The 15133-nt window shown below is 43.5% G+C and overlaps 2 protein-coding genes across 4 annotated transcripts in view; both read left to right on the top strand.

Annotated features, from left to right (window-relative positions):
* Positions 1-13612, top strand: part of LOC106567450 (voltage-dependent N-type calcium channel subunit alpha-1B) — a 225761-nt gene extending 212149 nt beyond the window's left edge. For 2 of the 3 annotated variants that reach the window (XM_082955416.1, XM_082955415.1), the window contains exons 44-47: positions 117-155; positions 4274-4520; positions 9879-10102; positions 10245-13612. In XM_082955416.1, the coding sequence (XP_082811542.1) occupies positions 117-155; positions 4274-4520; positions 9879-10102; positions 10245-10772 (1038 nt within the window). In that variant the 3' untranslated portion in view covers positions 10773-13612. The remainder of the gene's footprint in view (positions 1-116; positions 156-4273; positions 4521-9878; positions 10103-10244) is intronic. The other variant, XM_082955417.1, reaches the window with a different exon arrangement.
* A 366-nt stretch (positions 13613-13978) lies between these two features.
* Positions 13979-15133, top strand: part of LOC106567252 (uncharacterized) — a 157589-nt gene continuing 156434 nt past the window's right edge. Inside the window, exon 1 of the mRNA XM_014136323.3 lies at positions 13979-14430. Within this exon, the coding sequence (XP_013991798.2) occupies positions 14310-14430 (121 nt within the window). The 5' untranslated portion in view covers positions 13979-14309. The remainder of the gene's footprint in view (positions 14431-15133) is intronic.

The raw sequence follows: 15133 nt of genomic DNA, 5'->3' as shown, positions 1-15133 counted from the left end.
TCTCGCTTTGCTGTCAGTCTGTCTTCCTGTCTCTCCATCCACTCCCATTCCTCCCATCCTCTCCTACTCTTGACTCCCATAGCTAATGTTGTGCCCACCTCCCTCCTGTCTGATAGCGGAACCACCCTCGTCACCTACCTGGGACCTACCTGGCAGTATGTACACCTGTTCCGCCTCTCTTTCACTCTTTTTTCTATATATCGCTTTCTATATATCTCTCTCTTTCCCTTTCTCTCTCATTCTTCTTTTTCCAACTCTGTTTGCCTCTGTGCTCCCTCCATTCCAGAGTTCACACACTCTCAGCATCAATGTTCCCTCTAAACTGCGGGCGCGCAGCTCCCCCAGGACTGCCGTGCAGAAGAAAATATCAGCCCACTGAGAGAAGCATGAGTTTGAACTTCACTCAACGTTTTAGAGCAGTGGTCGCCATCGACTGGTCGATCTCTAAGGCATTCCTAGTCCATCTCCAAACATTTCTGTAAAAGAAAATGATAAAGCCTTGTGTTCCTATTTTTTTCATTCGTCTGGGGCTGTTGGCGTTAGGTGCACCTGATTCAGCTGCCCTGCGCTCCTGGTAGGCGAACTGTTGCCATTTTGAACCATTTCATGTGATTGAAGGTGCAAACTGCCTTCCCGGCAGGCCTGGAGATCAAATCAAGTGCCCTATAGGCTTACCGCTGGCCAATCGAATGGCTCAGATTATCATGTTTGCCATAAAGTAGCAGGAAAGTTGATACTGTGAGATTTCAATACGTTTAAAACCATGACTAGAGAGAGACTATCAACGAATACAGCAAAGAGCTGCTGTTTTTATGAGTGAGTTCATGTTTAAATTCTTACTCAGCGCTGTCAACACTTTGTATTCAACACTTCTATGAGCCATAAAATGCGAGTTCTTCCTATTTCCACTCAGCGCTACAACAAGCACTGCAGCAGTAATGAATGAGTAGGAACGTGTATCTATAGGCTTGCGTTGTTGTTATTATTAGCGGCTTGGGTCTTTTTTAATATCGAGGAATATTTCACTTTCTCTGTTCATAGGAGTAACAACATGAATTTGTGCATGAGGCAGAAATAATGCGGTGCGACTTGAGTTTGGCTATCAGCTGGAACGGTGGTGTCCCTTTTTGGTCATTGTCAGTGGAGGAAAGGGAGAGATGAGGTATGTTGAGAGGCGGACCCTCAGTCTTCTGCTCTCTCCCTCTGCTGAGACTGACCATCAGATGCAGGCACCATCAGCCCAGTAAAATAAAAAGCTAATTATTTAAATGTTCACTCACTCAGCTTTGCCTCACAAGTAATACAACAACGGATCTATTACCGGTGGGATCATATAGCCTACCTCAAATGTTGAAATATAATTTTTAAAAATGGCCCAAACAACATTGCACTGGCAGGGCAATTCAACCAAAGCCAATATGCGGTAAAGTCATGTTAAAAGAAAATCTGAGTGGTAGATCTCAGCTTGCATTTTGAGTCAAAGTGATCGACTCAGAAAAGGTTGGTGACCACTGTTCTAGAGTTTTCCCTGTTAACACTATCAACATTTCTCTTTACTGTGGCAATTGTGATCGAATCAATGCAATATTAGCCACTTTTAATGCAACATACCGAAACAAAACAAACTATGCAAGAGCTTTTGTTGTAGGCAGAAGGCATCGGAGTAGGATTCTATTACATTGACATGCACGACTCAGCTCATACTCTACACAGACCGGTGTGACAAAACCAATCAGAGCTGCAGTAGGTCTATATGCGAATAGGCCATTGCCATATATGGATCTGTGCCATTTACATTGATCTGGACTGTGTTTACAGCATGAGAGGTTGTGAGTAGATGCGGTTGTTTTGAGATAAAATCGAGAGCTGCATGTAGTCACATGTGCACATTTGTTCATATCCATTGCTAGTTAGTGAGTTATTAACCCAGTTATAGATCATTTGTAGTCAGTAATAGAGGAGTGATTGCTTCTTAAACGTATACATTTCTAGACATCTTTGAAAAGTGAGTCAGGTAAAGAGCTTTTTTTTTGTCTTAAAGGAGAAGTGTTGTATTTTGAGATAGGCTTGAAGTAGCCAATAGGCAGAGGGGAGCATAATTTCGTGGTATGGGAATAATAATGCATTTTATATTGTAAAATGGTTTCTTGCATCAAACAACACAACATTTTCAGTCACCTCCTTGTCTAAAGGATAAGTGGATAAACAGGTTCATGTCAAGCCCTGTATGTTTTTTTTCAAAACTCCTACATTGAACACCACACATTGGCTGCTACTGTAGGCTGAATAATAATACAGCTATTTCCATGTTAAAATGTTATGGGATGCATTTTCTCCATTGTTTTTGATGGTAGGCCACTCTGGTAGGCCTACATTATGATCAAATAGCCACAGTAGCCTACTTGGCCACTGTTAAAACTAACTTAAAGTGGGTACAGCCTTTGTTCACAGTAAGCACACGCCGGAAGTTACGAAGGAATTTTCACAATTTCACAATGTTTTCACAAAGTTTTCATAAAGTTTACGCTCAGCAGACCTGAAATTTGCTCAGTGCCTAAAAAAATTAGAGGGAGCATTGATCACTATCTGTCTGACACTCTTTAGACATTAGTTAAAGCCCATATTGGTGTGAGTATTCAAGAGCCACGTCACCCACAGTACGAATATTGTTCAGTGTTTTAGTACTTTGAAAGTTCCCCACATACATACATGGTACGCCATTTTCTGCTTCCTTGCCATGAAGTGACATCATTTGATATTTGTGAGAATTAGTGTTTGTGTTGTTTCAGTGGGTGGTGTGTTAATGTTTTAATGTAAGCAGCGACTGCTATTTTCCTACTCTCCTACTGACATGACTGTACTGTTCTCTCTTTATTTCCATATGTTGTTGTTGTTGAACAATCCACTGACTGAAGTTACTGGCCAGGACTGTGTGATAGGAACTCTTGGAACAAGCACAACAGAGTGTATACCTCAATAATCAATTTGGTTATGATCTATAATATCTGTCAGTTGACTTGTGGCGATACCGATTCAACAATGGAGTAAGAACTAAACTTAGAACTGGAAAATGAATAGGACTTTTATATTGGGAATACTCACATGCTTTTTCCAGGAGACTATTCAGCGTTATGGGTCAACTATGGCAGGGAGTCACCCAGGCTGTGACCAACAGAGGGGGTGATAATGTAGTTAGTGTTCCAGGCTACCAGCTCAGTTACTGTACCTCCAGTACAGGCAGAGCTATTCGGTCAGATAAGAATCTGGCAGGGTGGAGACATTTCCTATTAAGCAACTACAGTATCACCCTGATGTTCAGTATTGAAGTGTTTTAGAAATCTGTAATTATGTACTTACTACTAATGGACCACATTGATAGAAGCTGTTCATTCATTTCCAGCAGTCTTAAAGTTCATCATGTTGTCTTTTGCCATGTTAATCAAGCTTCTTTCAAACACAGAAAAATCAGAGCTTGTCAAGGTGTGAAATATGTCATGGGAAATGTCAACACCCTGCTTATTCTTCACTAGCAGTGTATCCTGCTAGCATATGACAAGTTTTATCAACACAAGCCAAACATTATGTACGCCCAACCCCAAATCAGACCCTACCGCTTAGCCCCTATGCACCTGTGTGTATCACAAAAATGTGATAGATTTAGGTAGTATGGTGAATATGGTATGGTGCCAGTATATTGCCACTTAGTGTGTCAAAGACCTATAGCTCTGGTCCAGGGCATTACATGCGGGTTGCTGATGCTGAGCCTTCCTACAACGTCAGCAAGCCTCACATAATGTCCTGGACCCGAGCTAGCCAGGAGCCAGGGGCAAGGTAGAGTCATTACCATATCCTTACCATATTGATTATACCTACCGTATCCTTTCGGATCTATATCATGTGCCTAGGCCCTAGGGATAGGGGCAAAGGGGTTGATTTGGGATTCAAAGGGTGCTACGCCAATCATTAGTGATGTGTTCAAGATTAAATATAGTGAGTGGAAATCGCGGAGTGTTTCAGTCAGAAATGTCTCCTCAACATCTGTTTCTGAAAAGGTTGAACGTCGGTCTCAAGCCCAGAGAGTGGTGTCCACCGGTCGATCGTACTTCCTCGTCTGTACAGTGTCTAGTGAACAGTTTGGCGCTTGGTGCTCCAGTCCAGTAGTGCTTGGTTGTGCTGTATAAAATAACACTCTAACGCTACACTACTATGGTAGCTAGCCCTCCATCTTGTATTCCTCCACTCACTGTTCTTCCTCTTTGCTCGCTCCTCTCAGCCTATTGCTGACATCAGTCCTATCAGGCGGTCGGCGTCCACGTTGGCTTCCCAGTGCCCCCAGGAGATGAGTCTGAGAGACTACACCCTGGAGCGGCCCAGCCAGGCCCAAGCCCAGGCCTCCTCAGCCCCAGGTCAAGCCCAGGACAGGCCCCACCACCATCACCACCACCGCTGTCACAGACGCAGGGACAAGAAGCAGAAGTCACTTGACAGGGCAACCAGCGTTCAGCCTTCTAGTACAGCATGTGAGAGGGGTACACACATGATGCATGCATGTGCACACGTACACACACAGACTTGTTTCACATGGTCATGCAGCAACTTACACACACTCAAAGATATCTCACTCACTGTGGAACCCAAGCAGTCCAGGTTGTTGAACTATGAATTCATACAGAAATAGAGTAAGGAAACCTTTCGTTCTCAGAGGCAGCGAAAGAGCCCTAGCTCTTGTTCCAAATCACTTGGACGCCTTTGCATAGTAGCATAAATTCCTTATCGGATTAAGGGCCTGATCGGGTTATGAAGGAAAGGGGTTTCTCTGTTGCGCTTCCCAAAGGACTTGAGCCAGGGATTTTGCGTGTCAAGTTTTCCATCTGACTAGCAAAGAGACTTATGAGCTCCCCGAGGAAAATCTGCTTTGTGGGGATTAGATTTTTGATTTGTATTTGCCGTTCTTCTTTGTTCTATGGCCTCAAAAACGGTAGTTATAAAATGTTGGCTAAGCTGCTCCAGTAGTAGCTCCCCTTATGGGCGACGGGGCGGCCACTCTACAAACTGTGTACGATGTGAAATTAGCACGTCTCATGTACAGGCTGTGACTGAGTGAGGCTAAAAAAAACTTTCTAGTGGAGAATATATCTGGCAGCCTGGGCCCCACAGAACATGGGCCTCAGCAGCCAAGAGGTTTTTTTTGTATTTCTTTATTTCACCTTTATTTAACCTGTTGGGGATCTTATCCCGGTATTGGGATTCATTGTCAAGAGACCATGGCGGGAAATTTAAAACTGCAAGAATCTAATAATTTCAATTTCTCAAACAATCAACTATTTCTCACAATTTGAAAGATAAACATCTCCTAAATCCAACCACATTGTCCGATTTCAAAGAGGCTTTACGGCGAAAGCATAAAGTTAGGTTATGTTAGGAGAGTACATTGAAAATAGCTGTGTGTAATGTTTTGTCAATTCAAAGACAGGCGTCACCAAAAGCGGATAACCAGCTAGAATTATGCACCAACCTTTGACAATCTTCCTCAGATGACACTCCTAAGACATTATGTTACACAATACATGCATTTTTTGTTCCATCAAGTTCATATTTATATCCAAAAACACCATTTTACCGAAGCGGTGAAAATCAGATTTTTTTTTCTCTCTCAAATGCTTCCGGTGAACAACGTTACAAATCACAAAATTACTATTCGATAACATTGGTAAATTATATTATTGTCATTCAAATATTCATAGTTTAACATTTCGTAAATGCTACTGCATTGCCAGATTTCAAAATAACTTTACTGGGAAATCACAATTTGCAATAAACCGGGTGCTGTGCTAAGAACAATAGGCTAGGCTATACAGGTTAGCACCATCTTGTAACCATGTAATATCAAAATTACTATTGTCAATATTCCCTTACCTTTGATTATCTTCATCCATTGGCACTTCCAGGAATCCCAGGTTCACTACAAATGTGGTTTCTTTCAACAAAGTTCATAATTGATGTCCAAATAACTCCAAGTTGTTAGCGCTTCGGTAGGCTACTAAAAAGTAGCGCGGGGGGGGGGGGGGGGGGGGAGGAGTCACGGCGAAAAGGTAGGCCAGCTGAGGACAAGTTCTCATTTACAACTGCGACCTGGCCAAGATAAAGTAAAGCAGTGCGACACATACAGCAACACAGAGTTACACATGGAATAAACAAACATACAGTCAATAACACAATAGAAAAGTATATATACAGTGTGTGCAAATAAGGTAAGATAAGGGACGTAAGGCAATAAATAGGCCATTGTGGCGAAATAATTACAGTTTAGCAATTAAACACTGGAGTGATAGATGTGCAAGTAGAGATAGTGGGGTGCAAAGGAGATAAAAATAACAGTATGGGGATGAGGTAGTTGGATGGGCTATGTACAGGTGCAGTGATCTGTGAGCTGCTCTGACAGCTGGTGCTTAAAGTTAATGTGGGAGATATGAGTCTCCAGCTTCAGTGATTTTTGCAATTCGTTCCAGTCATTGGCAGCAGAGAACTGGAAGGAAAGACGGCCAAAGGAGGCATTGGCTTTGGGGGTGACCAGTGAAATATACCTGCTGGAGCGCGTGCTACGGGTGGGTGCTGCTATGGTGCCCAGTGAGCTGAGATAAGGCGGGGCTTTACCTAGCAAGGACTTATAGATGACCTGGAGCCAGTGGGTTTGGCGACGAATATGAAGTGAGGGCCAGCCAGCGAGAGCATACAGGTCGCAGTGCTGAGTAGTATATGGGGCTTTGGTGACAAAACGGATGGCACTGTGATAGATTGCATCCAATTTGTTGAGTAGAGTGTTGGAGGCTAGTTTGTAAATGACGTCGCCGAAGTCAAGGATCGGTAGGATAGTCAGTTTTACGAGGGTGTGTTTGCCAGCATAAGTGAAAGATTCTTTGTTGCGAAATAGGAAGCCGATTCTAGATTTAATTTTGGATTGGAGATTCTTAATGTGAGTCTGGCAGGAGAGTTTACTGTCTAACCAGACACCTAGGTATTTGTAAATGTCCACATATTCTAAGTCAGAACCGTCCAGAGTAGTGATGCTGGACGTGCGGGCAGGTGCTGGTAGCGATCGGTTGAAGAGCATGCATTTAGTTTTACTTGCATTTAAGAGCAGTTGAAGGCCATGGAAGGATAGTTCTATGACATTGAAGCTTGTCTGGAGGTGAGTTAACACAGTGTCCAAAGAAGGGCCAGAAGTATACAGAATGGTATCGTCTGCTTAGAGGTGGATCAGAGAATCACCAGCAGCAAGAGCGACATCATTGATGTATACAGAGAAAAGAGTCGGCCTGAGAATTGAACCCTGTGGCACCCCCATAGAGAGACTGCCAGAGGTCCGGACAACAGGCCCTCCGATTTGACACGCTGAACCCTGTCTGAGAGGTAGTTGGTGAACCAGGCGAGGCAGTCATTTGAGAAACCAAGGCTGTTGAGTCTGCCAATAAGAATTTGGTGATTGACAAGAGTCGAAAGCCTTGGCCAGGTCTTTATTAATACAGCTTCATAGTATTGTCTCTTATCGATGGAGGTTATGATATTATTTAGGACCTTGAGCGTGGCTGAGGTGCACCCATGACCAGCTCGGAAACCAGATTGCATAGCGAAGAAGGTACGGTGGGATTCAAAATGGTCGGTGATCTGTTTGTTAACTTGGCTTTCGAAGACCTTAGAAAGGCAGGGTAGGATAGATATAGGTCTGTAGCAGTTTGGCTCTAGAGCGCCTCCCCCTTTAAACAGGGGGATGACCGCGGCCGATCTTTCCGATCTTTGGGGATCTCAGAGAATATGAAAGAGAGGTTGAACAGGCTAGTAATAATGGGTTGCAACAATTTTGGCTGATCATTTTAAAAATAGAGGGTCCAGATTGTCTAGCCCAGCTGATTTGTAGGGGTCCAGATTTTGCAACTCTTTCAGAACATCATCTATCTGGATTTGGGTGAAGGAGAAATAGGGGAGGCTTGGGCAAGTTGCTGTGAGGGGTGCAGGGCTGTTGACCAGGGTAGGGGTATCCAGGTGGAAAGCATGGCCAGCCGTAGAAAAATGCTTATTGAAATTCTCAATTCGTGGATTTATCGGTGGTGACAGTGTTTCCTAGCCTCAGTGCAGTGGGCAGCTGGGAGGAGGTGCTCTTATTCTCCATGGACTTTACAGTGTCCCAGAACTTTTTGGAGTTTGTGCTGCAGGATGCAAATTTCTGTTTGAAAAATCTAGCCTTTGCTTTCCTAACTGCCTGTGCATAATGGTTCTTGACTTCCCTGAAAAGTTGCATATCGCGGGGGCTATTTGATGCTAATGCAGTACACCACAGGATGTTTTTGTGCTTGTCAAGGGCAGTCAGATCTGGAGTGAACCACGGGCTATATCTGTTCCTTGTTCTAATTTTTTTGAACCGGGCATGCTTATTTAAGATGGCGATGAAAGCACTTTTAAAGAGTAACCAGGCATCTTCTACTGACGGAATGAGGTCAATATCCTTCCAGGATACCCGGGCCAGGTCGATTAGAAAGGCTTGCTCACTGAAGTATTTTAAGGAGCGTTTGACAGTGATGGGGGTGGTCGTTTGACCGCAGACCCATTACGGGCAATGAGGCAGTGATCGCTGAGATCCTGGTTGAAGACAGCAGAGGTGTATTTGGAGGGCAGGTTGGTTAGGGTAATATCTATGAGGGTGCCTGTTTTTATGGATTTGGGGTTGTACCTCGTAGGTTCATTGATAATTTGTGTGAGATTGAGGGCATCAAGCTTAAATTGTAGGATGGCCGGGGTGATAAGCATGTCTCAGTTTAGGTCACCTAACAGCATGAGCTCTGAAGATAGATGGGGGGCAATCAATTCACATGTGGTGTCCTGGGCACAGCTGGGGGCAGAAGGTGGTCTATAGCAAGTGGCAACGATGAGAGACTTGTTTCTGGAAAGGTGGATTTTTAAAAGTAGAAGCTCAAATTGTTTGGGCACAGACCTAGATAGTAAGACAGTGTAGTCCATGTTTTCTCACATAGGTCAAAGGTCATCAATACACACTCAAACCCATACTAACCCAATTGATAGACAACCACACCTATACCGTACCATTTCACATGGCTCAGAGACTATGATGGCACCCCTCAGTCCCTGTTTGCGCTGTATGACGTCATGTCAGAAATTACACCCTGATCACCATATAGTGCACTACTTTTGACCAGGTCCCATAGGGACCTATGGTCAACAGTAGTGCACTACACAGGGAATAGGGTGCTAATTGGAACCTAGCCATGACCTCGAAGAAGCAGAAACAAGATCCATGGAACTGGTGGGCTGGCTGGGCTGGCTAGTCAGCCGTCCACTGATAATGACACGGAGGTGATCTGCAATAGAGATCAGTCTGTGGTCATGGTGTAGTGTAGGTGGAGGGTAGTGCCAGGGGCGCAGGGTGGTTTTGTGTTAGCGTTAGAGGCCAGCAGCAGCTGGGCTTTATTGGGCAGGCCCAGTCAGGGGGATTTGTGGACACCTTTTGGCAGGGCAGAGAGGGGAGGGAGAGAGGACAGGGAAGGCGGGAGGTAGAGATGAAGACAGAGAGGTAGAGCGAGAGGGAGGGAGATGCAGAGAAAGCGATACATTCCTCTGGGACAGACACACCAGGACAGGGCTCTGACACATGAAGAGTGAAAAACAGCCACTTGAAGCTGTTCTGTTCTGTCGTTGTGGTTTTCATCAGACATTGGAATTTGGAAGAAAATTGAAAGGTCAGCAGAAATAATTTTCTGATGTTTTGTCTTTATTCCTTTTCATTTGGTCTGAGGGATGCACATGCACATACTTCACATGCCTGTATGTTACATCAGTCCCTAATACTGTGTGTGTGTGTGCCCCAGGTTCGCCTGTTGACCCTCCTTTGGAGGGCTTGATCAGGGAGCGGGCGAGGGAGCGTGACCGTGGCCGGTCTCATGAGAGGAGGCACCACTCTGCAGCCGGGGTGACGAAGCGTTACTACTCCTGTGAGCGCTATGTAGGCAGGGAGCACTGCCACACCAAGTCAGCTGGCCCCAGCCGCTCCACCTCCCCTGGAGAGACCCACGACCTAGGCTTCTTCAAGCAGGTGAGTGGCCCTAGAGCCCTGGTGCTTGGGGGAGAGATGTTAGTGCTGCTTTGGGGTGAGATGATTTAGGTTAGGGGGGGGATGATATCCTGTCTATCACTTCATCGCTATGACTCTCTGCTTTGTTTTCTGTCTCCTGCAGAGTATCGGGATGAGTAAAGGCAGCCAAGTGGTCCTGACCTTTGGATCTAGCCCATCCTGCCGTGGGCGCAGACAGCTCCCCCAGACCCCCCTGACCCCCCGCCCCGCCGTGGCCTACAAGACTGGAAACTCCTTGCCCATGCAGTTTTGTGCCACGGGGCACCAGTCCTTTCTCAGTCGTGGACTCTCGGAACGTAACGCCATGCTGGAATCACCCCCCATACCCGTCACCCTCATTGGCTCAGACCCAAACCTGAGCCCCTGTCCACGGAACGCCCCTCCACGCAGACTCCCTGAGGAGCCTGACGACTTCCAGGATGCTGTGAGCAACCATGGAGGGAGCCACTCCCCTAGGATCATTGCCTCAGCCTTCCATGGGGCTGCTGGGCCCTCATCTGCACCTGCCCCACAGGGTCGGGGTGGGATCCCAAACGGGTACCACTTCACTCTTGGGGTCAATGCCGTTTCAAGCTCCAGCCCCAGAGGGACTGGGAGTTTCCGTGAGAAGGAAGAGGATGACTGGTGCTAGTGTAGCATAGCGTGGTTTAGCTAACACCCCCCTCCACATATCTGGAAGCGTTTTAGCTTGAACGTTGATGAACTCGCTCATCTTTTGTACAGATGACAGTACAGTTTTGTCAGTTCCTGTGTGCTCTTAGGTGGCCAAGGGTGAGGGGAATGTTCCAAGATGTGTAAAACATTGAAAAAGTACTCTGAAAAGGAAAATCATTCCCATTTTTTGTGATGTTTTCTCTTTTCTACACAAAGGACACTAAAGGACAAAGGACACCTGCTATGACATTTTCTCAATTCCTTTCTTGCACTGAAATTAAAGCTTATTTCGATAGTGTGCATAGTTCAGAGGACATGTGAAATCCCTCGAGTATTTTATTGGTTTTATTAGATGAAAAAAAAGCCAAAATGTCTTCCTACTGTCTGTGGGGGAAAACAACTAAGACTTTAAACAGTGTTTCTCTGCAGGATTGAGCAGAAAAATATTTATTTCACCCTATATTCCAGTTTTAAAATGGGGCTGCATACTATTGCTGTCTAAATGACAAAACACACTGTGCTGTCATACGGCTAAAAGCAGCTGGTGGCCTATCGCCTCTGACCACAGACCATCGGCCGCAATTTTCTACACAATGAATAGCCAATGTTCTTTGACACCCAGCAGGTGATCTACTGCGTATGCTGTGTGTTTTCCTTTCATGTGTCTGCAGGGTCTGGAAGTAAAATGAGAGGAACCAGGAGGCACAAGTGGTGATAACAGTGCATTACCACTCAAATCCCCTCCCTCTCTGCAGAAAATCTAGTATCTCTTTTACTCTTTTTACACAAGCTTTGGGCTTCTATAGGTATTACAGAAACATACATAAGGATAGTATATGGTTAAGTAGGTCTAGTATTGCTGCTGTTTTTCCATGTAACCCATGACATGTTGAACCATTTCTCTACAACAACAAAAAACACAGGACTGAAGTTTCTAATATATTTTCTATGGAACTATAACATTAGATGGAATATCTTTTCAGGATGTTCATTATTTTGTGAGTTGTACCTAGTGTACATGATGAGTGTAGTTGGGTAGGTCAGCTGTTTCTAACGTATTGCTCTAGTGGCTGAATACCAAGTGCCTATCATTAAAGATGTGTTATTGTAAAGCTATAATGCAGCCTGACTTTTGATGTATCAACACTGGAGAGGAGAGGGTGGAACGTATGATATGAGGTATACAGTATATGAGGTATATAATAACGGTTATGCATATGAGTAGAAATGTATATAGTTGAAAAGCAAAGAGAGGTTTACATAATTTAAGGACTACAGTATGAATTGCTGGTTTGGAATGAACAAAGCCTTTTCTTTGAATCTCCAAGGAGGGAAAGGTTTTTGGTAAATATGTACAATATGATTATGTACAATATAGAAGTTATAAGTAGGTCAGAACTACAGATCCAAAGAAAGCAATGTAATGCATGCCAGGGTCTTGAACTTGTCAAAGTTGCCTGTACTTTTGCTTAAGGGTGTATACAGAGCTTTTGCCTTTCTCTTCCAAAAATATACAGCACTGCCAGAGTGAGATGTAAGGAAAAGTGGTTCCAAGGGAAAAAGTGCCCTTTGTGATTCCTTCCAACAAGGAAAGTTTCACTTTACATGTTCTTATCGATATCAACAATATATTCAAATGTATGCCTCCATATCTTTCAGATAAAGTAGAGTAAATGTACAGTATGCTAATGAATTCTGCCACTTTTGCCAATATCTCATGGGTTTGTTTTCTTCCAAATATATTTCTCCTGAAAGCAGGGTCGTGTGAAGGGTTTCACTTACTGATATATAGCCTACAACCTTGTGTGTTCACAGGTATTGAAGGGTTGTGTTGAGTGTTGACTCTTTAAAGTAGGGCTATGCAACAAGATGACACTTTGGGACGAATTCTCATCTGCCCTGTAGCTTTACCCTCTGGGGTCTCCAGCTTCAGGCTTTAGCATGATTTTTTACCAAATTTTACATAAGATTTATTAACAAAGATTTGTAAAATGTAAATGTAGTATATAATGTATGTTGAAAATGCATTAATGAAGGCACAATGGTTCTAAATTGAATTATGTCAAACAGGGTATTTTGAGTTCAGCAAGTCGATTTGCATGTACTCTGATAGAACCACCCAGATGTACAAATGTTAGTTTTTATTGTACTAAATCAGAAATAGCATTTATTTTGTTTTCTAGAGTCAGATATATTGTGCAATCTATTTGATGGATCGTCAAAGGTGAAATATTAGACTTTGAATTGAAGTTATTAAATGTGAACATGGCTATTTGTAGGATTGCAGGAATCTTCCTTTGGCTTCTGTGTCCCAATATGGTGTCATAGTGGGGGATAAAATGAGTGTGTACCCCTAGATCTGTGAACAGACCCATCATTTAAACCTCACTCACTCACTCACCCCACCCTCCCATTAAGTAGGCTGCCAATTTTAAAACCACACCAGTTTAGGCATACCTCATCCAGTTTTCCGGTGGCTGTATTCCCTGGACATGTCATGTTTGCATGTTATGAAAAGTACGTGCATGTGCAAAAAAAGACATTGTATAAAGAATGTAGTGTATGAAGATAAACAATCTGTTCACTGGTTGTATTTTCTGGAGATCTTTAATGCATATGTCTTCGTTTCTGGAAAGACAAAGAGCTTGAATAACATTTCAACGAAAGTATTGAACTATATTTGAAGGTTCCGTTCTGGAGCAACTGGGTCCTTTGCTGCCTGATATGTTATAGGCCTATGACTGTCAATCCTACAGTTATTTCTGCCATTACATTTTGTATGAATAGAAGTCCTTGAATAAAGATATATGAACATGATTGAAGCCAATGAGTTGGCATATTTCTTGGTGATATATTCACCTGCTTGATGGTGATCTGTTTTGGTGTGGATGTCTTTATACTAAGAGTGGCATATGAAGGGGCTTGCTTATTAGTTAATAATTAGATTTGAATACATCTGTATTTTCATCAAGCCTTTGCAGTCATTCTCAGAAGTGGCTGAGCCCCATTAACCACCTGCCCCAAGTGTATCTGAATTCTTCCTGACAAACTAGCCAGAGGAGCTGTCTGTCTCCCATTAGCCTAGTGAGTCTGTTGTCACAGCTATAGACAGTTTGTGAGGTGTGGACCAAAGAGGGGTTTCATTGGCTTGGATCTCAGGGGTGGGCGGGGAGCTGTGGAGTACTTGCGGTGAGTTGGTCCTGAAAGAGAGACCGTGGAGAGGTTGCAATTGCAACACACAGATGCTTATGGAGAGATATCTTCAAAACAAGTCAGCTAATGTTCTATTCATGGAAAATACCTATTTGTGTCTTAACTGAAGTTATAATATCTTCACTGATTTATAAGTGAGACGTTTTGAGTGAGCGGAAAAACGTTGACTTTACCAAATATGCATAGTGCGTTTGGATGTTGCTTTCTCCGCATCCCATCCACATGAGGACGCATTTCATTACCATTATTGTTCAACGTTAATTGTTTTGAACATTTTAAGACTTTTTGATATTGAAGGACAATGTTAACCTGGGTGATAAAGTGGGCATGTTGTCTAATGTGGCTCTTCAATAGCAGCGCTGCCTCCGTTGATGATGAATGGACAGACTCTGCGGGCGAGTCAGGGTCGGGAATGCTAACAGGTAAGGAACGACCGGTGACTTGCTGAAATAATGTGTATTGAGTGCATATGTAAACCTGGCCATAAAGCCATTATGTCTATATGCTTTTGATATTTAATTCGCACTCCTGCTGCTAAATCAACTTAGTCTATCGCTTAGCCTAGCCTACTGTATGCCATTACATTGATTTCACAATTATGCCATTATATTCAACGAAATAGGTTGAGTCAATTCGACAAGCTTGTCATCTAATTTCTTCGCCTCGTGGATCGCTGTTGTTTAATTAATTTTCTGAAGCGGGTGCTTTTCCTTTATGTTACGTGATTTTCTTTCACGGAACAATTATATTAAAGTAAATCTTCTACTCTAAATTATTCCACGAGTCAGATGTACTGTACTCTTTTCTGAAACATCCCTGACCAGCACTACACGTCATGAAGTACTGGTCCCCACCTATTATGTGCTGCCTTCAGCATAGAATGCTTCTTAGGCTGCGTTTACAAAGGCAGCCCGATTCTGATATTTGTTTCACTAATTGGTCTTTTGACCAGTCAGATCAGCTCTGAAAAAGATATGATGTGAAAATATCTCATGTGATTGGTCAAAAGACTAATAAGTGGAAAAAATATCAGAATTGGGTCTGCCTGGGTAAACGCAGCCTTAGAGCCAGAGCACACTCACTGCTAATCTGCCAGATTCATTGGCAACAATAATGAACTCTCCA

This window comes from Salmo salar, chromosome 01 (assembly GCF_965601325.2).
Source record: "Salmo salar chromosome 01, fSalSal1, whole genome shotgun sequence".
Lineage (NCBI taxonomy): Eukaryota > Metazoa > Chordata > Actinopteri > Salmoniformes > Salmonidae > Salmo > Salmo salar.
This window is presented reverse-complemented; position numbering and strand designations above follow the sequence as displayed.